A 26,457-nucleotide genomic window follows, 5' to 3' on the forward strand; every position below is an offset into this window, starting at 1 on the left:
GTTTCAAATTCAACTGCTATGAATGTCTTGCGGAAAACATTAAACAACTAATCCATGACGTAGAAGTCCTAACAATAATTAGACATGTAAATTCCGTAAAAAGCAACTGAATTTCATCGTACATCTATATAGACTGTTATGCCTTTCAGCGTTCAGTCTGCAAGCCTCTGTGAATTTACTGACAGCTGCCACAATCCTGTATTTGTAACTAGTGTAGTCCTCTACCTCTTATCTGTAAATTGTTAGAAACTGTATGTAACCATCATTGTGATATCCCTCTACTTATCTTACCCTCCACCACAGAGTCCACTATGCTCCTAGGTAACCTATCCTTCTCCATTCACCTCACATGACCCCTACACCGGAGCTGGTTTGTGTATACAGCTTCATCCATTGAGTTAATTCCAAACTTATACAGCTTCATCCATTGAGTTAATTTCAAAATCCTCTATCTCCTCGTTCAAAGTACCATCCTGCCATTGTTTCCACCTGTTTGTACCAGCAATTATTCTTGGTACTTTTATGTCTGTTACTTCTAACTTATGAATAAGATATCTTGAGTCCACCCAGCTCTCACTCCCTCAAAGCAAAGTTGATCTTAAAACAAACTGATGTAAAGATAGTTTTGTCCAAGAGCTGACTTCCTTCTTGCAGAATACTGTTGACCACAACTGCAAGCTCACTGCATTAATTTTACTGCACTTTGATTCAATTTCACTTACTATACTGCCAGCCTGAGAGAACACACATCCTAAATACTTGAAATCTTCTACCTGTTCCAGCTTTGTATACCCAAACTGACATTCAGTTCTCATGGATTTCTTACCGACTGACATCAATTTAGTCTTGAAAAGGCTAATTTTCATACCATACGCATTGCACCTATTTTCAAGTTCCAAGATTTTAGACTGCAGGTTCTTGGCACAATCTGCCATTAAAACCAAGTCATAAGCATAGACCAAACTGCTTACTATATTTTCACTTAACTGAATTCCTCCCTGCCACTTAATACCTTTTAGCAGATGATCCACGTAAACCGTGAACAACAAAGGTGAAAGACTACAGTGTTGTCTAACCCCTTTAAGTACTTTGAACCAAAAACTCATTCTACCATCAATTCTCACTGCAGCCCAATTGTCAGCATAAATGCCTCTGATTGATTTTAATAATCTACCCTTAATCCCATAGTCCCCAAGTACGGCAGACATCTTTTCCCTCAGTACTTTGTCATAATGCCTTCTCTTGATCTTCAGAACATAAATATAACTGTCAATTCCTCTCGTAGCATTTTTCAATTACCTGGCGCATATTGAAAATCGGATCCTGACAGACCCCCTGTGGTATGAAACCACAAAGCTTTTCATCCAACTTCCTCGCAACAACTGATCGCACCCTCCCTTTCAAAATCCCAGTGAACACCATGCCTGGTATACTGATCAATGAGATACCTTGATAATAGTTGTTGCAATTCTTCCTGTTCCCTTGCTTATAGACACATGCAGTTACTGCTTTTGTCCAATCAGAAGGTATCTTACTAACACTCCATGCTAATCTTATTACTCTACGAGGCCATTCCATCCCTGCCTTCCCACTACAGTTCACCATTTCAGGTCTAATTTCGTCTATTCCTGTTGCTTTATGACAGTGGAGTTTATTTACCATCCTTTCCACTTCTTCAAGCATAATTTCACCAACATCATTGACCTCCTCCCTATGAGCTCAGTTGTTCGCAATGTCATCAGAAAGATTTCCTTTTACTTTAGGAAGATTTTCAAAATATTCTTTCCACCTGTTTCTGTTTCCACGGATCTATTATGAGTTCATCTGATTTACCCAAAACAGTATTCATTTCCATTTTCTCTCCAAGATCCTTTATTAGTCTAGAAAGGTTTCCCTGCTTCATGACATTGCCTTTCCAGGTTGTTACCAAAATCTTCCCAAGACTTTTTGGATTCAATAAAAGAATTTCAAAACTCAATAATCGGCCTTTAAAAAAAATGAAGAGCAAAATAAATCATGAGAACCTTATCACCATAAAAGCCAATGAAGGGAACACAACAATCATAATAGAAAGAGACTAGTACATAGAAGGAACAAAAGAATTCATTAATAACAACAGAATACAAGAAATCCACCATGACTCAACAAATAAATTTCAAAATATAATAAAACAAGCGATCAAGAAAAGGCATAAAGAAAGGCATAACTTCAAAAATTTAAAACTCTCCACATGAAGATCCCTTCCCAAAATACATAAAGACTCGTGTCCTATCAGACCAATAGCAAATTTGAAAATTGTGTTTAGTTATAATATAAGCAAACTACTCAATCAAATGCCAAAAGAAAAAAATTCAATCAAAGAAGACAGGTTGGTTAAAAACACACTAGAACCAACTAAAGAACATCATAGGTTTTTAACATATAGTTTACAGAAACCCTTTGAACCTGGAAAATAAAATGAAATCTATACACAATCACAGGAAGCAATTATACTAAACATTATGAACACCAGAAGACTTTAGCGGGCTGGTCACCTCTTAAAGGTGCAAAATGACAGGATGATCCTACAGATCCATAAAGAATCATCAAAAAAAGAAAATACTATTCAGAAGCCTGCAGAGTAACTAGCAGAACAAGATTTCTATGTTATCCAGAAATCTGCTTGTGGACAACTGGCAAGATTGAGTTCAGTGGAAACATGTCATGAAATCAGTTGTGTCCCATAAGGGGCCAAGCAGAGTGAGTCAGTGAGTGAAATGAGCTGTATTGATTCAGATCAGATCAATAAATGATCTAATTTTAGCACTTCATCAGCTGAATATAATAAGTATCTGTGGCTGATCTACATTAGGCATCAGGCATTGGATGCTGTTAATGGAGACACGGTGTGAGAAATGACAGTCGTGCTCTTTGCTGATGGCACCTACATACAACATTCTTGCAACAAAAAAAAAAAAAAGACATTTTAATTACAGCAATTTCAGAAACAAAAAGAAAGCTTCAGGGATTAAAAGAGGCAGTAAATTATTTACAGTTTTACAGTGGGGTTGACAGAGATAGTAGAGCACAGGCAGGTGTACTGCTCATGGTCACAAAAGATTAAGATCAACAATTGATAGCTACACTTCTTGGAATGAAAGAATTATCCAATTAAGACTAAAACTATCCAGGAGTTATCTTACAGTTATAGAGGTATACGCTCCAGTGGAGGGCAATTCAAAAGAAAGTGATGGATTCTGTAATGATCTGCAAAAGATAGTAAAAATTTAACAAACAAGATATGCTACTATTACTGGGAGACTTCATTGCTAGAGTTGGTAATGAGAAAATTCAGAATCACATCGGAATCCATGGAGAAACAACCCGTAATAACAATGGAACAAAATTAATAGATTTCACTGTCTTCAATCAGTTAATGATCATGAACACAATGTTCCCACACAAGGACAGCCACAAATACATGTGGTCTACATGAAATCAGAAATCGATTATAGATTATATAATTTGTAATGGTAAATTGGCAGATTTAGTCTTGGATACAAGAGTCTATCGAGATCCTGAATTGGAAACTGATCACTATCTATTAGTAGCACCTATTCGTCTGAGGCCTAGATGGTATAAAGGAAACAAGTAAAATTCTTTCAGGAATAAAATTACTGTGTCCACCTATTCAATACAATTATATTTTGTAGTGATTAAATCCTACATGAATTATAAACACTAGTTAGGAACATGTTTTGCCTTAGTTTTGGGCATCTTCAGCCTAATACTAATCTTAAGGTCAAGTCTTAAATCTATTAAACATGCTAATTTTTTTTTTAAGCATAAGACCATTGTATTTAGTATTAAGTTCCAATGTTTAATAGATTTTAGACTTGGCCTTAAGATTAGTATTAGGCTGAAGATGCCCAAAACTAGCATGAAACATGTTCCTAACTAGTGTTTATAATTTATGTAGGATTTAATCACTACAAAATATAATTGTATTGAATAGGTGGACACAGTAATTTTATTCTTGAAAGAATTTTACCTATTGTATCTTCAATACAGAACAAAATGAGATTAGTTATTTGTAATAAAGGAAACAAACAAACAACACAAGAAATTAAAACTTCTTACAAGGTTAACCTCTTCTTACAAGGTTAACCTATTAAGAGACCCCAGTATAAAATGGCTGTACCAGAACAGACTTAATAATCTTACACAGTTGACACCAGTTAGTGACAACGTGGAAATGGAGTGGTCTAATTTGTGTTCAATTTTAAAGCAATCTGCTTTTGAGTTTGGGAGTTAAGAAAAAAATGGCAGAGAAAAAAGGGTTTAAGAATCTGGGATGAAGAAGTTGAAAAAGTTATTTCACACAAAAGAATTGCTTATAAAAAATTGTTGTCAACTAATAAATTAGAAGATAAAATAGAGTATCACCACAAGAGAGCAATAGCAAAAAGGGAAGTGCGGAAAAAACACAGAAACACTTGGAAAAACTTTGTTTCACACCTGGAGACTGATATACCAAGACCACAACCACAGACCTATAAAATACTCAAGAAACTGAATAATGATATAAAAGAAGACATACATTAATGCAATACCTCTAATAGAGTGGCTCATTTATTTTCAGAACATTTGGAGGGTTTCAACTTCTTCTGCCAACATCTCTCTTAAGTCTTCGGAAATAATTACACTCGAAGAACTGGAGCTAGTACTCAGAAAACTTAGAAATGGAGAAGACTCAATAAATACAGAACTATTCAAGTACTCCAGTGATATCTTCAAGAAAACATTTCTCAAATTCATCAATTTAATTTGGAATGGCAACAGACCACCAGAGAATTGGCAAAAAGCTATAGTTATTCCTCTTCATAAGAAGGGCAGTGTGAAAGATTGTGGAAATTACAGGGGAATAAGTATACTCAACTCAGGTTACAAAATTTACTCTTATATTGTCAAAGAAAAATTATTCAGGTATTATGAAAATGTGATTGGAAATGAACAACGTGGATTTCGAAAGGGACGCTTATGTGCTGATGCTTACTTTACCTTGAAAATCTTAGCAGAAAAAGGCGTAGCATAGCATTTGTTGATTTTAAGAAAGCCTTTGACCTAGTTAACAGGAACAGACTTCTTAATATCTTAGCAGAAGATAATGTCCCACAACAGTTAATAGATAACATATACAACATGTACAGTGACATCCTTATTGCAGTAAAGTTAGGTGCCGGGCTGAGTGGCTCAGACGGTTAAGGCGCTGGTCTTCTAACCCCAACTTGGCAGGTTCAATTCTGGCTCAGTCCGGTGGTATTTGAAGGTGCTCAGATACAACAGCCTCGTGTCGGTAGATTTACTGGCACGTAAAAGAACTCCTGCGGGACTAAATTCTGGCACCTCGGCATCTCCGAAAACCGTAAATGAGTAGTTAGTGGGACGTAAAGCAAATAACATTATTATTATTATTATCATTATTATTATTATTATTATTATTATTATTATTATTATTATTATTATTATTATTATTATTATTATTAAAGTTAGGTAATCATCAGACTGAATGGGAACCGATCAGCAGAGGTGTGAGACAAGGTTGTGGACTTTCTCCTTTGTTGATACCATACTCTTTGCTGATGATGTTGCATTAGTAGCATCATCAGAAGATGATCTTCAGTGGTCAGTATTTAATCTCCACAAAGTCTCTTCAAAATTTGACATGGTCATTTCACCACAAAAGAGCAAAATAATGGTCTTTAAAATCTGTTTAGATAATAAAATTTTGGAAAGAGTCATCAAATTCAATTATCTGGGATACAGTTTATCTTACCAAGGGGAAATTGATATCTCTGCAAAAATAACCAAATTTACCAGAACAATAGGAATCATAAATCACATCATGAAGCCATCTCTTGTCCAAAAAACATGCTCGCTTACATCTTTATATAGCCAGACCAAGCCTTTGCTATGGCAGTGAGGCATAGACAATAAGAACTCAAGACATTTCCAGAATTACAGCACGTGAAATGACATTCATGCGCAGAACAGCAGGCTATACAAAATGGGATCGTATAAGAAATGAAGGTGTGCTTAAAGGACTGAATGTGAAACCAGTAATCAGTTAATGTATGATTACCAAGAAAACTGGAAACGTCACGTTCAAAGGATGGAATCTGGAAGACTACCAAAGGAGATCCTACGCTATCAACCAAGACGACAGAGATCTATAGGATGTCCATTGAACCAGTGGGAAGAAAATGCAAGACCATAACGGGCCACGTGGCCCAATACTTGGAAGGATGATGATGATGATGATGATGATGATGATGATGACGACATAACTTCTCCTGCCCAATTGCCAACCTCACCTTCCCGGGATGAACAAACCTGTTCCCACAGAGGAGGCTCTGTCGACCAAGTCTCGGTAGTATAACCGTTACATCAATTACGGAGGAGATGCTGTAATTTCAGCTAGTCCATTAGCTGAGAGGTGGCAGCCCCACCAATGGTCTTACTGCCTTCAAGCTAGCAACCCATCGGAAGGGGAAGGACATTTGATTGCTTTCAAGTCTTGCAAAAAGAAAAATGCAGGACCATAACGGGACACATAGCCCAATACTTGGATGGGAGATGATGACGACCTACATATGGGGTGATTCCTCTTCTTTGTTTTCTCTCTTTTATTTTTTTAAAGTAAAACATTATATCAGTACCTGGACAGAAACAGCTGAGGAATATGACATAAATTATAGCTGTATTATTTGCTTCTGGAAAAGCATAAGCAGCCAAAAATGGAGTACCAAAACTGTGATCTTTAAAGTGTAATAAAATCTTAATAGCTTATACATATGTTTAAACAAGATTCACTAGATTGGCCAAAGTGCTCGCCAGTACTTCAAGGCCACCTGAACCATGAGAGTGCTGAGGTACGTGGCACGACAGAGGAAGCAGAAGGAGTAAAGACGCATGCGCAGTCAGATGTCTTCCTGGTCGGCCGTACTTCGGCTTCTTCAGCCCATGTTGTAGTGAGTCACTTGGCTGAGAAGAAGCTGTTCAGCGCAATTTTACTATCTCTTCAGTAGTTCTCCCTATATTTGCTACCTTGAGTGTTTTTGGAGAAATTTTAAATTCTTCATGTCATAACTTCTTCCATTTTGATAGTTAGGTAAGTGAGTCAATCTTCCATATCATACTGAAAACCTACAACCTGTTTTCCAGTCATTGACCGGGTCAGGGATGGAATGAATGAAGCAGATATAGGCTATTAGTACGATGGGGTCGCCACTCCCAAAGTCCATATCATATCACTAATGCGCTAATTTTCAATTTTGATTTGGCCAACATGATACTCATAACAAACCAGGAACAACTTCAACTTTCAGTCACTAATGAAATCATTTACGTGCTCTAACAAAACAACACAAATATCAAGAATGCATTTTTCATCGATAGTCCCAGGGGCACTAGAAAAACATTTAGGATTTATAATACAAAAGTGCTTCAATTTAGGACTTCATTTTATATCAGTAACATGGACAGGAATAGCCTCTGTTGTGCTCCTCAGCCATTGAGCAGTGCACATTACATTCAAAATTCCTCTAAATTTAAATGAGAGTTCAGTGTATGGATTAAAATTAAATTCCAAAGCAGCTGACGATATACAATTAGCATGGCTCAATATGGGATAAAGCCCCAGTGGCAAATAGTCATTCATGAATGTGTGTGAATCATCTTGTAATATATCATGGGTAATGATATTCCATTACTTCTGGTGGGAAAATTATTTTTCTTCAGTTATTGTTATTGAAGAGATTTCATAAAGGTTTTGTCTGCTTTTTCAAATACTTATTGCCAACCAATTATTTATTTATAATTGTATTAAATACACTCCTCTTTGACCCTTCTTCTTACATAAAAATATGTGGGCAAAATCACAAACAAACAAACAAACAAACAAACAAAAAAATTGAATTTGCTAATTTTTTGCAAGAAATCGGTAATGGTGACTACCCATCTGTATATGGTGACATGAAATGTTATTGAACTACCAGCCAGAATTTTAGCACATAATGATATCATGATTGAAATTTAAAGCAATGTGGCCACTTCTGCAAAAGATGTCATCATTTTCTCAAAAGTGCCATTCTGAATTAATTTAAGTCATTGGTTCAAAACCATACACTAGCATTAACAGATCAACACTGAAGACGAAATCTGGCTACTTCAGTTTTGTACATATTTTTAAATTCCTTGGAATGAATGGTTTGCCTCCAGATATTCTTTTTCTAAAAATTAGAGCCATAGTTATGCTCCTTAGAAATCTGAATGTTAGAACCAGTTAGGGCCTAATTGTAAGAAGTATGTATGAAATTTGTTTAGTTTTGGAAATAATAAGTGGAGATAAAGTAGGACAGAGACCTCTAATCCCTTGAATTTACTTAACAACATCCAATAAAACACTTCCATTTTCATTCAAGAGGCATCGATTTCCAATTCGCTTGGCATTTTGTGTCACAATCAATAAACCTATGCTTGTATCATTTTCAATAGACTTACTGAACTTTATATATCATTAACTATCAATCTCCAGATCATTAAAATCACATTTTCTAGGTATTTTTGTGATTTCTCCCAATTTAGTTGCAGCCCAGTCAAGTTAAATATGCTTCCTTTCCATTTTAACTTATCTCTCACCCTGTTCTATTTCAGGTTCTATTGCCTTATGCTGTTCTTAATCATATCCTATTTTCAAAGATGTATATTTTCTTTATTTCTAGGTTGCTTCCCATGTGTTGACTGAACAAACATGCAACCTTATTGAAAACTTAACTAGTTCATTAACGGAAATTAGTGAAACAATGGATGTTCAGTCGCAGGCTTACAAGTTAAATGGTGATCTTCGAGCTCTGACCATTGTTTATAGTTGTGATGTGCCATTAGCAATACCTGAAGAGTTGCTGCCTGCACTGGATCAGCTGCTGAGCAGAAGTAAGGCTGCCTGCAGCCATATAGAGGAAGGTGAAGTCTCTGGTGAGTATGGATATCATTTAGAGTTATTTTGCAATCCAAAAGAAGTAGCACCAGCAGTGCAGAAAGGCTGCTGTGAAATCTTGGTGTGACTTCACCACTGTCTGAATCAAAGCCTTGTAGGGTTGATGTTGAACTGCCATTAGAAAGAAAATTGAACAGGGCTGAGTCGAGATCACTGCCACAACTTTTGACATAAAACACGTACTGTGTGATAGATATAGTCTAAGTTGTATCTAGCCAGTAATGTCTTTGTTATTTTATTTCTTAATTCTAAACAAATTTGGGGCAGTAGTCGTGCTTGGCTGGGGCTCCAGCAGCATGGAACTCTCCTCATGATGCTCAGCTGCCTTAACTTGGTGCATCTGGTAAGCTTTTTGACACTTGACATTGGTGATTTTTTACTTTTTGGAATTCTGACAAGCCACTGTATTCTCCTGAATGTATTTTCAATAATTTTAAGCCATTTATTGTTCATATGTCACAGTATTTTACAAAAGAAAGAAATGCTCTGAGTACATGTAGTACTCACTTAGACAAATCAAATGACACCTCACACAATGTGCTACCATGCAGGAGTCCATAGCTACACTAATTAAAAGCTGTGCAGCACAGTAATTTGAGTACCTCAAGATGGTAGCACTATTGCATCATCCAGTGTCTTGTTGTTTGAGTCATCAGTCCATAGACTGGTTTGATGCAGCTCTCCATGCCACCCTATCATGTGCTAACCTTTTCATTTCTACGTAGCTATTGCATCCTACATCTGCTCTAATCTGTTTGTCATATTCATACCTTGGTCTACCCCTGCCGTTCTTGCCACCTACACTTCCTTCAAAAACCAACTGAACAAGTCCTGGGTGTCTTAAGATGTGTCCTATCATTCTATCTCTTCTTCTCGTCAAATTTAGCCAAATCGATCTCTCACCAATTCGATTCAGTATCTCTTCATTCGTGATTCGATCTATCCATCTCACCTTCAGCATTCTTCTGTAACACCACATTTCAAAAGCTTCTATTCTCTTTCTTTCTGAACTAGTTATCGTCCATGTTTCACTTCCATACAATGCCACGCTCCACACGAAAGTCTTCAAAAACATCTTTCTAATTCCGATATCAATGTTTGAAGTGAGCAAATTTCTTTTCTTAAGAAAGCTCTTCCTTGCTTGTGCTAGTCTGCATTTTATGTCCTCCTTACTTCTGCCATCGTTGGTTATTTTACTACCCAAATAACAATATTCATCTACTTCCTTTAAGACTTCGTTTCCTAATCTAATATTCCCTACATCACCTGCCTTCGTTCGACTGCACTCCATTACTTTTGTTTTGGACTTATTTATTTTCATCTTGTACTCCTTACCTAAGACTTCATCCATACCATTCAGCAACTTCTCGAGATCTTCTGCAGTCTCAGATAAAATAACAATATCATCGGCAAATCTCAAGGTTTTGATTTCCTCTCCTTGGACTGTGATTCCCTTTCCAAATTTCTCTTTGATTTCCTTTACTGCCTGTTCTATGTAAACATTGAAAAGGAGAGGGGACAAACTGCAGCCTTGCCTCACTCCTTTCTGGATTGCTGCTTCTTTTTCAAAGCCCTCGATTCTTATCACTGCAGACTGATTTTTATACAGGTTGTAGATAATTCTTCGTTCTCGGTATCCGATCCCTATCATCTTCAGAATCATAAATAGCCTAGTCCAATCAACATTATCGAATGCCTTTTCTAGATCTACGAATACCATGTACGTGGGCTTGTCCTTCTTGATTCGATCCTCTAAGATCAGACGCAAAGTCAGGATTGCTTCACGTGTTCCTACATTTCTTCTGAAGCCAAATTGATCTTCCCCCAACTCAGCTTCAACTGTTTTTCCATTCTTCTGTAAATAATACGTGTTAAAATTTTGCAGGCATGAGATACTAAACTAATAGTGCGGTAGTTTTCACACCTGTCAGCACCGGCTTTCTTGGGAATAGGTATAACAACATTCTGCTGAAAATCGGATGGGACTTCTCCTGTCTCATACATCTTGCACACTAAATGAAATAACCTTACCATGCTGGTTTCTCCTAAGGCAGTCAGTAATTCAGCGGGAATATCATCAATTCCAGGTGCCTTGTTCCTATTTAGGTCACTCACAGCTCTGTCAAACTCTGACCTCAAAATTGGGTCTCCCATTTCATCAGCATCAACAGCCTCTTCATGTTCCAAAACGAAATTATCTACATCGTTACCTTGATACAACTGTTGGATATGCTCCTGCCATCTTTCTGCTTTGTCTTCTTTCCCTAGAAGTGGCTTTCCATCTGAGCTCTTAATATTCATGCACCTAGATTTCCTTTCTCCAAAGGTTTCCTTGATTTTCCTGTATGCAGCATCTACCTTTCCCAGGACCATACAGCCTTCGACATCCTTGCACTTCTCCTTCAGCCATTCTTCCTTAGCTACCTTGCACTTTCTATCCACTTCATTCTTTAATCGCCTGTATTCTTTTCTGCCCTCTTCATTTCTAGCATTCTTGTATTTTCGTCATTCATCAATCAGGTCTAGTATCTCCTGAGTTATCCACTGATTCTTAGTTGATCTTTTCTTCCTTCCTAACATTTATTCAGCAGCCCTACTGACTTCATTTTTCATGACTCTCCACTCTTCCTCTACTGTGTTTCCTTCGGCCTTTTCATTTAGTCCTTGTGCAACATGTTCCTTGAAACAATCCATCACACTCTTTTCTTTCAACTTGTCTAGATCCCATCTTTTTGCATTCTTTCCTTTCTTCAATTTCTTCAATTTCAGATGGCATTTCATGACCAACAAGTTGTGGTCAGAGTCCACGTCTGCTCCTGGGAAAGTTTTGCAATCCAACACCTGATTTCTGAATCTCTGCCTAATCATAATGAAGTCTATTTGATACCTTCCAGTGTCTCCAGGTCTCGTCCACGTATACAGCCGTCGTTTGTGGTGTTTGAACCAAGTATTGGCGAGGACTAAATTATGGTCAGTGCAGAATTCAACCAGCCGACTTCCTCTTTCGTTCCTTTGTCCCAATCCAAATTCTCCTACTGTGCTACCTTCTCTTCCTTGGCCTACCACTGCGTTCCAGTCTCCCATCACAATTAGATTCTCGTCACCTTTGACATATTGTATTAAATCTTCTATCTCCTCATATATTCTTTCAATTTCTTCATCATCCGCTGAACTAGTAGGCATATAGACCTGCACTATTGTGGTGGGCATTGGTTTGATGTCTATCTTGGCGACAGTAATTCTTTCACTATGCTGGTCGTAGTAGCTTATCCGCTGCCCTATTTTCTTATTCATTATTAAACCAACTCCTGCATTACCCCTGTTTGATTTCGTGTTGATAATTCGGTAATCGCCTGACCAAAAATCCTGTTCTTCCTGCCAACGTACTTCACTTATACCAATTACATCTAACTTTAGCCTATCCATCTCCCTTTTCAGATTCTCTAACCTACCACAACGATTCAAACTTCTAACATTCCACGCTCCGACTCGCAGAATGTCAGTATCCATCTTCCTGATGATCGCCCCCTCTCGTGTAGTCCCCACCCGGAGATCCGAATGGGGGACTAGTTTACCTCCGGAATATTTTACCCGGGAGAAGCCATCATCAGTACATCATTCATACAGAGAGAGCTGCATGTCCTCGGGAGGTGGTTACGGCTGTAGTTTCCCGTTGCTTTCAGCCGTGTAGCAGTATCAACACAGCTAAGCCATGTTGAGTATTATTACAAGGCCGTATCAGTCAATCATCTAGACTGCCGCCAAGATGATATTCTTTTTGGTAGATAAATTGGTCCTTCCTCTTTAAAATGATATATTGAACATTGTTGTGGCATGTGTTATCTAGAAATTATTTCGATTTTCAAACTTTCGTACTTTTGTAATGCCCACCAGCCCAAGTATCATTCCGAAACTATAGACTTATTCTGCATCAGAAATAGTGCTTAGGACTTACCAGATTTACTGATATTTTTATTGGCAGAGGTTAGCAAGAAATTAGGTTATTTCACTTGGAAAATCCCAAGTTGGTTGGCTACACAATACAGATCATCTAGCTATAAGCTTGCATTCGGGAGATGGTGGGTTTGAACCCCATCACCAGCAGCTCAAAATACTCTTTTTTCATGCACCAAGCATTTGCCTGGACTGCTGCCTTCTCAGTCCTAGCCTTTTCCCATCCAACCACCACCAGAAACCTGCGTTAGTGCAACATTAAACTTGTAGCAAAATGCTAAAAATGTTAGGTTCCATAACATTATCTAGCTTTCTAATTCAGAATTGCATCCGGGGGATAGTGGGTTCAGATCCCACTGTCGGCAGCCCTGAAGATGGTTTTCCATGGTTTCCCATTTTCACACCAGGCAAATACTGGGGCTGTACCTTAATTAAGGCCACGGCCGCTTCCTTCTAACTCCTAGGCCTTTCCTATCCCATCGTCGCCATAAGACCTATCTGTGTCGGTGCGAAGTAAAGCCACTGGCAAAAAAAGAAAATTCAGAATTGTTGTTGTGACAAGATATCTTTCTCCAGATGACTTTTTCATACAAGGTGTTTCAGATATGACTGGAGATGATTATTTTTATTGGCAGATAGCACATTCATTGTTCCATGCTCTGCAGCACTGTCTTCTCAGTCATCACTATTATAAATCTCGGACAAGACTAGACAGGTTCCCCCCTATTTTCATGTAGTTACTAGAACCTTCATCAAGTATTACTGATTTTCAAGGCAAGCTTACAGTATATAGTACCTCTCTTTTCTCTCCCTAACCCTTCCCTCATCTTCCCTCCATTATTATTGTTTAAAAGTATGGTACGGAAGACAGGTGTTTTGATTCAGTCATCTTCAAAGGTATTTGGATTTCACTTGTATTGGGTTTTGTTGCACAAATCACTGCTTTCTTCTCAAGTAGAGCATATTTTTTAAGCTATGATGTTACTTAATAGTGTAGATGACTTCATGGAAAATGATGCAGTCAAATTGACTTCACACCATTAAGTATGTATAGGAGTGCTTAAATGACAAATACACATGTCAGCAGATTTACTGATACATTAATCCTGCAACTGCTTCATATTTATCTAATGCTGAAATAAAGTAGTAATAAAGAATACAGTGTCTGAAAGCACATCTTGATGCTAACATTTCCATATCAGATGCCAGTAGAAAGATATACTGATATACATGACCAGAGAAATAAAATTTGTCACCATTTCAAGTCATCTTTAAAAAAAATTCTTGAGTAAAATATTGAATTTACAGGATTGTTGATAATTAATTCATTTTTAAACATGAAATTTAGAATAACTGCTGAAGTTCATCATCATATTCAAAAGTCATCTAGAAAGTAAGTTCTGATTACAGATACATTGGTTGTGAATGTGTTTGCTTGCTGTGTTTATAATTTGGCAAGCTGCAAACATAATTTGTACACTATTCAGCTGCATTCGTACAATATTCTAAGTGCTTATAATGTTTAAGAATGTTATGTCGTCCATCACATGTGTAAACCGATGTATGATTGGTTTCTTGGAAGCAAGAAATGAGAAAAGTGTTGACATTCTTGTGCAGCTTTGTATGGTGTATGGACAACATGTGACGAGTAGTTTAGTGGTAAAAAGATGGATGAGGCATTTTAATGAAGGATGTGAAAATATGCATGATGATCTGCAAATCATTCAGCCATCTCTGGTTAAGGAAGATTTCATGTATGCAATGCAGGAGAAAAATTTAGAGCCCGGATGGATAGCTCAGGCGGTAGAGTACTGGCTTTCTGAACTCAAGTTGGCGGATTTCATCTCGGCCGTCTGGTGGTATTTGAAGGTGCTCAAATATGTCAGCTTCGTGTTAGTAGAATCTTCATTTAACAATGTCAACTTTGTTAATGACTAAGTTTACTTTGTGAGAAAATATTTAGAATATCATGATTTTCTGAAGTCGTCTCCACAGTCCTTTAAAAAAAAAAAAAAAAAAAAAAAACTTGTGACAGGTATGGACTTGTGAATAAAAGTGACATTCATGTAAAGTCAAAGAGTAAGTTTCGATATATAGGATGTATCATAATTAATAGCGCAAATTGAAACAGCTGTAAATACACGATACTAGAAGCAATAAAAGTCTTAGTAAACATTGGTCCGCAAATGAGTTGTTTGCAAAATAATTTAGATTTTGTGGTTACCAGCCACCATTGACTTGATTATATGTAAACATCATGTTAGTTAGGAAAAGGTTCCAATACAACTTTAAGAAAAGTTATTAGATACTTTGGTAGAAGTGCAGTTGTTTTTAATGAACAAGATAACGATCTTTCTTACTATGTTACAGTTACATGTTACAACGACCATACATTGTACTTACCCATAGTTAGAGGAAGTGTTCAAAGTGGCATCCTTGTACCCGGATGCAAACCTGTACTCATCACCGTGTTGAGTTTCAAATTGTTTCAAACATGCCTGGATCATTCTGAAATTCTTGACGAGCATTTACAAGTCTGTGCTCCAATTATTCAACCGTGTTAACCAGAGTGTCATCTTATTGGGCCGTACATTTTACCAAACAAACTCTATGGACGGAATTACCTTCTGTTTCTGCAGCATTTTAACATTTTATTCACAACCTTGAGGGGATGTAATGTTGTGCTTCCAGCGTGCTCCGTACTTAAAGCTGAACGTATCTTTAGTAGTCGATCAACAGGCTAAACACGAGGATAAGCCTGCCCTTCCTATGGTATGTCGCACCTTTTACAACAACATTGTAAGTTTATATGTATTGTTTGCACTCTTACACTTGTACATTTTTTTAAACTTTTTTAAACTTATTTCAACTCATTTTAACTATTCAACATTAAAAACTTCATATCTGGTCCATATTGAAAGGATATAACATACAATAGAAGGAAATTTGATTGATCCACCTTTTTTTCAATACATAATATGTTATTAATCTGATCACAACATTTTTATTCAGTACCGGTTTCGGTGTCTATGGACACCATCATCAGCTGAAACAGGTCGTATGAGCAAAGATATACAAGTATGTAATACATATAATAGACCCTTAGTAAATGACATTAATAGGATGAAGTAAAAATACAATGCTTAAAAGAATATAAACAAGTTATGTGCTTGCTGGTCAAAGTATAAAATGAAAGAGATTAACAAATGTTTGAAGTTATGATCACTTTGAAATAGTTGAAAAGTCTGAAGCGTAGCACTGCTAAACACTAGGTTAAAATAAAATGTGGACATCCAAAAACTGTCGTAGTATGCAGTCCTTCCACGGAGTATTGAATATAAAGTAACATACGTTTGATGGTGGCTTGTAACACCAACTCATAAAAAGAAGCCGTCATTTGTGAGATACTCAAAGAATCATTTATTAGGTACTCAAATAAGTCAATTCTAATATCATTTACTAACGGTCTATTATATGTACTACATACTTGTATATCTTTGCTCATACGACCTGTTTCAGCTGATGATGGTGTCCATAGACACCGAAACCGGTACTGAATAAAAATGTTGTGATCAGATTAAGAACATATTATGTATTTTAAAAAAGGTGGATCAATCAAATTTCCTTCTATTGTATGTCAATTTAACGACACACTCATGTTGTAAACAATTTTAACACTGATGATGGACCTTAAGAGTCCAAAAACTGGTTTCGGATCAAAATAGTGTGCTGATACGACTGTTTGTGATTAATAATATTAATAATAATAATAAATTGTATTAATTTAGCAACATCGCCTTTATGTCCTGCCATTATAGCCATCCTTGACTACATAGTTTGGTTAAATCCAGACCTGAGCTTGTTAAAAATTCAAAATTGAGATTACAACTGACTTGGCATTCATTTCTTCCAAAGGCTGAAACCCAAAGAATTCTTCACCAAATACTTTCAAATCATCACTAGATATATTCTTGATGAACCGAATTCCAATAGACAGCTGCTCGGTTCCATATATGTCAGCTGTCTTGTCAGCAATAACAGAGAAGACATTGCATGAATTTGCTTCCGTAATCAGTATCTCTCGTAATTCCTGTTCACAAAATCCTATCATTTCATTTTAAATTTGATGAGAACTGTATTTGGCACTTTTTGCAGAATTTGAGAGGTGTTTTTGTAGTACATCATCTCCCGCCTCCAGGCGGAATTCCAATAAAATCATGAAAAACTCCACTGTCTGATGTTTTCCCTCTAAGTGAGATAAATCATGGGTGCCACAGAAATTACTAGTTGACAAAATTGGTTCCAGCTTATTTTCTGTTTTGTTCAATCTGATGGTGGAGACTACTATTGATTTGATCAGCTACTGTGAGTTGCCTTCCTTCATTGATATCCACAAAGTTTTTTGCCTTTTCTGATGATTCTCTATGCCAGTTTGATTTTATATGCACTTTGGCACTGGCATTGAAGTCCTTATATTTTGTGAAAGTTTCATAGTTTATGACCCGTGTACACCACCTTTAGTGCTCGGCTTAAACAGAACATACATTCGGCATAAATCGCCCTTCAGTTCACAAGCTACGTAGCTACGTAGAATAATCCTTCAACCAGTGGTGTCTGAAAGCGCGGCTGGCTCCAGCTCACAAATCACCTTTAAAATCATATGTTACTTATGGAGCTCATGGTTTTAGCAATAATTCATACTTAGGAATGTCACATATATTTTTCTGTGTTAAAAACATGCCATTGTCTTTCCTGTCACTTTCATCTTTCAGAAACACTTTGTTAACAATCCCCCTCATGAAGTTCTGCTTTATCAGAGCATTGTTCTATATTTTGTGAAGATTCCAATTCGTAAATGCTGCACTCTTTGTTCTGTTCAACACTGTCACTTGACACACTTATTTCCTCAGAACTTCCAGCCCCCTCACTTACGTTACTAAGTTTAGGCTTTTTGAAAAACCATCTTATATCTATCACTAATAAAAGCCACTAAATCATTTGATTATTAGCAATAATTTGTAACCGCTTTGTTAACAACACAAACATTGCAGGATCAATGAACTATTATGCAATAATTCGATTGTAGATGTTTAACACGACAGGTTAAGAACCTACAATAACAATGGGAGACTGCCGTTCTATTATAGCAATTGTCACTTTGTTCACAAGAAATTAAGCACTGTACTATAGCATGTCTTAAAAATAACAATATACAGCATTTTGCAGCACAAATAACAATCATTGTAAGGTGAAACTGCATAAAATTAGGTGATAGCACAATAAATAATCTGCTTTGTAAGCATGACTTTACGGGACTAATATCTTACCAGTCAGCAAACATGACCTTGGTTTAGGGGTTGCTTTGCTAAAGGTGTGGTAATGTCTAAAAATATCTCCAGAATGTGCTCTTCCTTATGGTCACTGCCAAGGGTAATTTCCTCAAGTACCATACAAGGGGTGGAAAAAGTAGGTAGTCGCCACTCGTGATAGTGTTTTGGAAACACACCTAACACTAGGGTAGGCGTTACCATATTGGAAACTGAAGTAATGTTTCCAGTAGTGCCCTAATGTATGACATTACTAGAATATTTTTCTTGAATATAAAAACCAATGTAACGTCAGTAACATTAAATTGTTTACAGAAATTTCCACTTATAACAGGTGTTAAATGACTGTCAGTAACTTCAATTTATGAAATAATCTGGTATGATATTAAAGAATTGAGCATCTGGAAAATACTGATAATTTCATGGTTAAAAAGCCTAACTAATCACGCAGTAGTTTTTAACACTTGTAAGCACCTATTTGACTTTTGGTGATTCCTTTTCATTACCTACATATGAGCAGTCGAACCCCTTCTAATCCCACAAGAAGTTAGATTTAGACCAAGTAAGGATTGTACAGCACAGATACTTAACCTAACTCAACATATTGAAGATGGTTTTGAAACAAGAAAGGTCAGTGACGTATTATCTATTGATCTAACAGCAGCTTATTTCACAATCAGTCACCAAATGCTCCTGTGTAAAATGTATGGTATGACTAAAGATTACTATCTAATATGAATGATCATCTTCAAAATAGAAGGTTTTTCATAGAATTTCAAGGTCAGCCCAGTCGATGGAGGATCCAAAAGAACGGATCACCACGGGGCAGTATTTTGGCTACTTTGTTTTTCAACATTTATACTAATGATCAACCTATGCCAAAAAACACACAAGTTTTATTTATGCTGATGATCTTGCTCTCGCTTCTGAGAGTGAGACCTTTGAACAAGTGGAATTAAATGTGAACACTGCTCTGGAAGAGTTAGATAGTTACTATCGTAAGAATCAGTTAAAATTCAAGTGTGTGCATTCCATCGAAGGAATAAACAGGGTCACAGGAAGCTTCAAGTGCATTGGAGAGGAGTACAACTGGAACACTGTTTTCAACCTAAATATCTCATGGTCACTATTGATCATGCATTGACTTTTAAGCAGTACTATCTGAATGTGAAACAAAAAAGTACCTGCAAGGAATAACATACTACGCGAAATTACTGGAACATCATGGTGTGCAGTATCAAAAGTAGTTAAAACTACAGCTTTATCTATGTGTTATGCCACAGGTAAATATGCCAGCCCAGTGTGGTATAATTTTACTCACACTAAACAAGTAGATATCACTCTTATGGCCTGTTTCTGGAACATGAGATATCAAACCTATAGCGGTATCGAATGGTTAAGTTGTGTTTTGGCATTGCACAAACGAGAAATATATCTATCGGTTCGATAAATCGCTTGCTAACTTAGAGGGCCCTGAATAGGAGATATCTATTTGTTAACTGGGTGGGCACGTGGGCGCATGCTCAGTAGGCCTACTTCAGTATCAGCAGCTAACATCGTGTTTGTTGATTTTTTTTTTTTTTATGGCTTTCTCATCTTCTTCCGACGAAGAAATTGTAGAAATGGTCAACATTCTACAACGATCACGATCATATCATCGTTGGCCTAATGTTCTAATGAAGTATACAGTAATGAAAATGAATTCAAAAACAGATTGAGGCTAAACAAATATACTGTCATAGGTTTGGTAGAGGTTACAGCCGACAATTTGCGTACTGTGACAAATAATTTTCCATTGTCCCCTGTTGATCAATTATTAATTACAAAACCCTTTAAGATTCATTACTACTGAGTCTTATCATATTTGTATCTGTTACTGCATTCGTGTCCATAAAAGCACTGGTACCAGTAACAGAGAATAACAGAAAATTACACATTTATTGTAGTAGGCTTACTGCAGGTCTACTTGCATTGGCAGTGAGCATATAATTTTATCGTGGGATTGTTTTTAATTAACAATATTACATTACTAGGAACTAACAGGTTATATAATTATGTTAATTACCCAATATATATCGTTATACTGTGATCAAACAATGTTCATATTTTGTAATAACAGGGAAGAGATACGGTATACTTATAAGGCTCAGTGCAAACTGGGTTGCGCGTGATATGTGCCACTCGTGTGCATATTCCATTAGAAATCCTCAAACAATGAAAATTATTCTGACAGTCCTTAAACACAACGAAACTGACACCCACGTCTGCAAGAACTAGTCGAATACCCATTTCTTGCTGCATGGCAAAGAGGGGAAAATAGGAGCTGCACAGAAACCTCAAATGTGATGCAGTACTTGTGCGCATGCGCCTGACAATCTAGGGAACACACCTAAAGCACAAACACAAAGCAGTACGAGGGGTGACATCTAGTGTGTATTTATGAAACTTGATCAATGAGCCAATAGTTGACAGTTCGATAAGTTAGCGGCTGTTCCGCTGTGCAACGCAGCGAAGATTTGTCGAGTCGACAGCTGTAACAAAGCAATAGCTAATCGGAAAGATATCTCACCATTCCAGAAACCAGGCATTAATGAGTCATGTAGACTTATTACTGGATGCCTGAAACCTACACCGAGAGGTATACTCTTATTATTTGGCTGGAATTGCTCCTCCCGAGATCAGGTGTGAAACAGCTGCATACAGAGAAAGGCATAAGGTTCCTGCCTCAAATAAACATCCATTATACGATCATCAAACATCCATTATACGGTCATCAAACTCCTCTTTCAAGACTATCCAGAAAAAGTTTCTTGAGACCAACAGATAATATTGGTCAACAGAAATCTTCTCAATTATCTACAGTATGTGGACGATGAGATCTGAACACCATTGGATGGCACCATCAGAAAATCTAACTGTCGGTTTCACTGAAGAATGGCCTGTGTGGGAAAACTCTAAATAGGCTCAGAACAGGGGTTGCAAGGTCAAAAGATAATTTGCAGAAATGGGGTTATGCCATATCATCAACCTTTTGTGACTGTGGAGTTCAACAAACTACGGAGCAATTATACCAATATAGAAGAAGATAGGAGAAGATTAGAAGCTGAGAGGAGGAACCGCAGGAAAGAACGAGCGAATGCGAGGGATGGCATTCTTGCACAACCATCTGCTGCACTGCAATAAAGTCTGTGCATCCAGAATCAGACTGTTCAGCCATCTGAGACGACACAATTAATATGTTCAAATGACATTGTATTTACATTGTATTTGTATATTACATATTCGTTGACGAATAAATGCCTATTATGATGATGATGACCAATGTAGACTGTGTCCTGCAAGATGCAACAATGATGACCTCAGGTCCGCAAACTCTGAAGCCATAGTGATTGCTAAATAGTGGGCTGAAGTCATCTTTGTCTTTTATCTTCTCTGTCTTAATTGTATATAAGCACAGTAGAACCTTGGTGCATCGTTCCCGGAACTGTCGTTTTTCCCATATCCATCATTCACAATGTTCTATATAAACCAATATTAAATTTCCCCACATCTATCATTTTTCGCATCGTAAAAAAAAATTTGTCCTCGGCCACAATTTTCCCGCATGGATCGATCGGACGTAAGAAAAATATATGCAAACATTTTTTGAATTTAAAGAGACAGCTGAATACTCTTAGCATATAATAGTGGCAACCTGTTAAGCGAGAATGTATGAGCAATTATGAGTTGGTAGTCTTGAGTAAGGATCTCGTAGGCTGAAGTGTTGTGCACAGGTTATTCACACGCAACCTCACTACGAGCCTCCTGGCACCAACGCCTCTCCTCGACCCACTGACTGGCCCCTAGAAGTATTCTTATTTACAAGAATTGGAACGAAGGCACTGTAAAACTTGCCACCATTTTCTGTGTTGCTATTGGCTAGCTAGGGCTGCCAACTGCATTGAGAATGAGAAAATCGCGCAGTTTAAAATAGTCACGACATGCGCCGGGTACGTTTTAATTAGTCACAGGGTTATTAATCGCGTCGTACCTTGTGATGTGTGTGGGATGCTAGAGGTCTGTTGACTACTTTGTTGCCCCCTGCCCAGTTGTCTTTTACAAGCTGGACCTAACCAAGCCAGACCAATAATCTTTTCACTAGCCTGGTCTTGAAACTAATTCCTAAGTTGGCAGCATTGCTTAGCCCGTTGTGACATCGTCCGAGGCACGCCATGTTGAATTTCTACCCTCTGTGACATCGTCCAAGCCACCCTATGTGGGATCTCTAACCTATCATTCGCGAAGGGTCTACAGAATCTTTACCAAAATACAGGTTATTGCCATAATATCCCCGTGTATCATTAATTTGCATTACGAGAGCTGACCTTGAAGGTTTTCCAATTACTACAAGATGGAAGGAAAAGTGAAACGAAATGACGTAAAACTTATATTTTCATCGTGTATATCATGATTGCAATGGTGTGATACCATTATGTATAGTATGAGCATGTCCAGCTCCATGGTTAAATGGTTAGCACGTGTTAGCATTCAGTTCAAGAGGTCACAGTCAGGTCGGGAATTTTAACTTTCGTTGGTTAATTACGACAGTTTGGGGGCTGTGTGTGTGCGCGTGCTGACTTGCGCATTAGGATAGATTGCCTATCACGCGACAACTTGAAAGATCTGCACCGGGCTTCGGAGGCCACACGCCATCATTATTATTATTATTATTATTATTATTATTATTATTATTATTATTATTATTATATTTTTCATGACAAAAAATGCCCAAATACAGTACCCATATTTTATTATTTTGCTTTCCTCCTATTTTATGTCACCCGCATTTATCGTTTTTCCCCGCATCCATCGTCATTTTCCCCCTCCCCTTTCAAAAACTATGCATCAAGGTTTTACTGTATTATTATGTAATATATATACTGTATAATGTGATGCTTTTAACACAAATAAATGAACGTATAAATGCTATATATTATGACAAGCTACTTTATCAATTAAAATTTAGGCTAAATTAGGAGTATTTTCAGATTCTAATGAAAATTGTGTATTAGCCCTTGACAAAATTGTTTTTGTTGTAATTTTAAAATTTGTAACAATAATGACTTTTTTTTTTTTTTTTTTTTCCAGTTGAAGAAGCTCCATCTAAGAAGCGCAAATTGAGCTTAGAGAAAGAAGAAGGTGATAGTTCCATATCAGCAACAGCAGCTGGTTGCTCCAAGGACTGTGAGGATGAACGTCCTGCTTCTGCATCTCCATCGAGTGATCAAACAGAGAGCTCAGGAAAGAGTTCCACTAAAACTCAGTTCTCTATGAACTGGCTAGAACTTCTTGAAAAGACTATCATTGATCTAAAGGCTGTTATTGAGAAGAAAGGCTGAAATAAGAACTAAACCAAACTCTGTTGTGTGAAGCAATATCCACCTCCGGACAGGAGCTGGCTGGACCAGTGTCCATTCCATATTCTCTTGACTCAGTGTCTAGTGCTGCTTGAGATTGTGATATCATTGTCCTTGCGAAGGTTGAAATGGTAGAACTATAAACTCATCTTTATTTATTTAAAAAAGTAAGGGTACCAGTCACCCCACATATTTTTAATGTTTTTATTATCAAGTGTCATAACTGAAATCAGTATTGTGTTTCTTGTTACCGATTGTCCGAGTATCCTAGTCTAGAGAATATCTCTTTATCTCTTTTACCTTGCAAGAGTCAGTATGTATTGCTCATTTGTAGTGAAGTGTCGTGAGGAATTTCATATATATATATACATATATAAATACATGTTTATATAAATACATGTTGTCGTTGGAACGAGTCGTGTACAAAAAAACGAAACGCAAAGTATCGAGGAGGGAGTGTGAATCTGTATAGCTATTTTATTGCATTTTTTCTATGCCGTTACGAAGTTCATAATATTTACAGTTTTATGTGAAAGAGATCGTATTGTATAAATGTGTTTGGGCTGAATGAATTAAATTACTATATAAACGTTTTAACGAAATATTGCTGGAGAAACTCGTGCTCTCTTTTGTGAATGTGTATACTCGAAGTGAAAATGAATTATATTACATCATGATGTGCTCATTGTTACAGAACACTTACACGCATTTGTCTTCATTTTATATGTACATATTTAAGTGGCAAAGGTTGATGGTATTTTCTGTAAGTGCCAGAGCATATCTGTTGTCACTCGGATGTCATCACTTTGCTTGGTAAATTAATTTTTTGATGCAAAGATGTTTTTTCTTCATCTTCCTCTTGTTCTTGCTCTACTTTGCAAACATCTTCTTCCTTTTCTTCCTTTCTTTTTGATTTGCATTATATTCCTGTATATGTGTGTGTGTATCATTGAGTTCAATGGACCAAAGCTTCCTGGTTTTTGTTACACTTTAGAGAACACAAATGTAATCCATGGCTGTGGAATAAATTGAAAACTTCTGGATCATACAATTTGATTGGTCTCACCTTTATTTACCTATCAATCTAACAGTGAGAGGAGATAATTTTGTATACACTGTCGTATGAAATGAGTCTGCTTGTAACCTGCTCCTTATGCCTTTCCCTCTTATTCTTTGGCAGCAGCATTCTATAGGTGAATTCTCTTTCCTCCTGTGAAACTTGCACGTACACAAGAACCTCGTTTATCCAGCCCTCATTAATCCGGATCTCCGGTTTATCCGAATCGAAAATAATAAAAATGTATTTTTACTTGTACAGTATTTCTTTTACGGGATCGACTCTTCTTGAATGTCTTTTCCGCCAAGGATAGTTAAGGACAAGATTTGGAAGTAATTCGGCCACGGTCTATCAAAGGTACCGTCCCGGCATTCGCCTGGAATTGAGAATGGGAAACCATGGAAAACCATTCCCAGGACGGCCGAGGTGGGATTCGAACCCACGCTCTTCTGAATGCAACGCACTACTAATTCACTGGTGGTGAATTCGAAAATGAAACCGACGCTCCATCAGAAGAAACAGTGACTCGTGGAGAGGCGACAATACAGCTGGACAAACTGATGGCCTACTTAGAATCCTAGACTGGAACCACACCAGCAGAACTATTGTTAGTAAAACGTCTTCGTGATCGTCTGCGCCCAAATGCTATACAACATTATTTTAGTGCATAAAACGGTTGTAAATGTAAGAAAAGTGTTCTTATATTTTTTTGTACAATTGAAAAAAGGTTATTTTTGTACAACTTATATTAATAGATTATATACCATGTACTGTATTTGTTTTTTTTTTTGTTTTTAGTTTTTTCTGGATTATCTGGATTTTCGATAATCTGGATCAGTTCTGGTCCTACTTAATCCGGTTAAACAAGATTCTTGTGTACATCACTTTCAACCAGACTTGAAATATATATTATGTACTAAAGATTAGCAACGAGCCAGGAGTCTACCTGAAGAACGAGCTAATCCTACGTATGCAAGAGCTTTGTGCTTCACTGTGGAAAATGCCAGAATCATTATGCAACACTGCTATGCTGGCAATTTCGAGTTCTGTTACCTATAAGTCGGAAGTAGCTCTCCCGACCAGCGAGTGGTCATCTTGTCATCAGTGAACACAGAATGTATGTAATTCTGTTCCAAGAATGAGCTGTGTGAAGAGAACACTTACAAGGTTATCAAATGGCATTGGAGGGCAAAGAACGGGTGAAAGCAAAAGTAAACGAGACTATTTACATTTTACGGAATGTTTCAAATAGTTGAGGTTCAGTTTAGGTAGAATGTTCCTAAATTGTGGATCCTCTGACAATTAAATGTATTGGTTAATTTCAGTGTCTGCAATGTTTTGCCATACTAGCATACAAAATTAGTTCTGCATTGTCTCAGAAGTTACACTAAGACAGTACCCAAAGAAACCGAGGATGACTTTTTGAAGGCATGTTTACTTTTCTGTACTCTCGATTTAAGACCTTTTGAAATTGTGGAAAGGAACCTTTAAAACGAGCTGCTCAAACTGGGAACCACATACAGAGATGTAACTGTTGAGGACATACTACCATCAATAAGTACAGTCTCGCGTCAAATCCACAACTTTGCTGACCAAGTAACGGGTGAGTTTCCATCTCGAGTAAAGGAGGCTATTCTTAAGAAACAGTGTTATCTTGCAACAGATACGTGGACTGACAAATACAGA

At 37.1% G+C, this 26,457-nt stretch overlaps 1 protein-coding gene across 1 annotated transcript in view; it reads left to right on the plus strand.

Moving 5' to 3' along the window:
* The window catches only part of puf (ubiquitinyl hydrolase 1 puf), an 870,156-nt gene extending 845,399 nt beyond the window's left edge, over positions 1-24,757 (plus strand). The window contains exons 49-50 of the mRNA XM_068225443.1: positions 8,763-9,015; positions 23,446-24,757. Of these exons, the coding sequence (XP_068081544.1) occupies positions 8,763-9,015; positions 23,446-23,696 (504 nt within the window). The 3' untranslated portion in view covers positions 23,697-24,757. The remainder of the gene's footprint in view (positions 1-8,762; positions 9,016-23,445) is intronic.
* Positions 24,758-26,457: the final 1,700 nt, after the last annotated feature.

The sequence above is a fragment of the Anabrus simplex genome, chromosome 1 (assembly GCF_040414725.1).
Source record: "Anabrus simplex isolate iqAnaSimp1 chromosome 1, ASM4041472v1, whole genome shotgun sequence".
Lineage (NCBI taxonomy): Eukaryota > Metazoa > Arthropoda > Insecta > Orthoptera > Tettigoniidae > Anabrus > Anabrus simplex.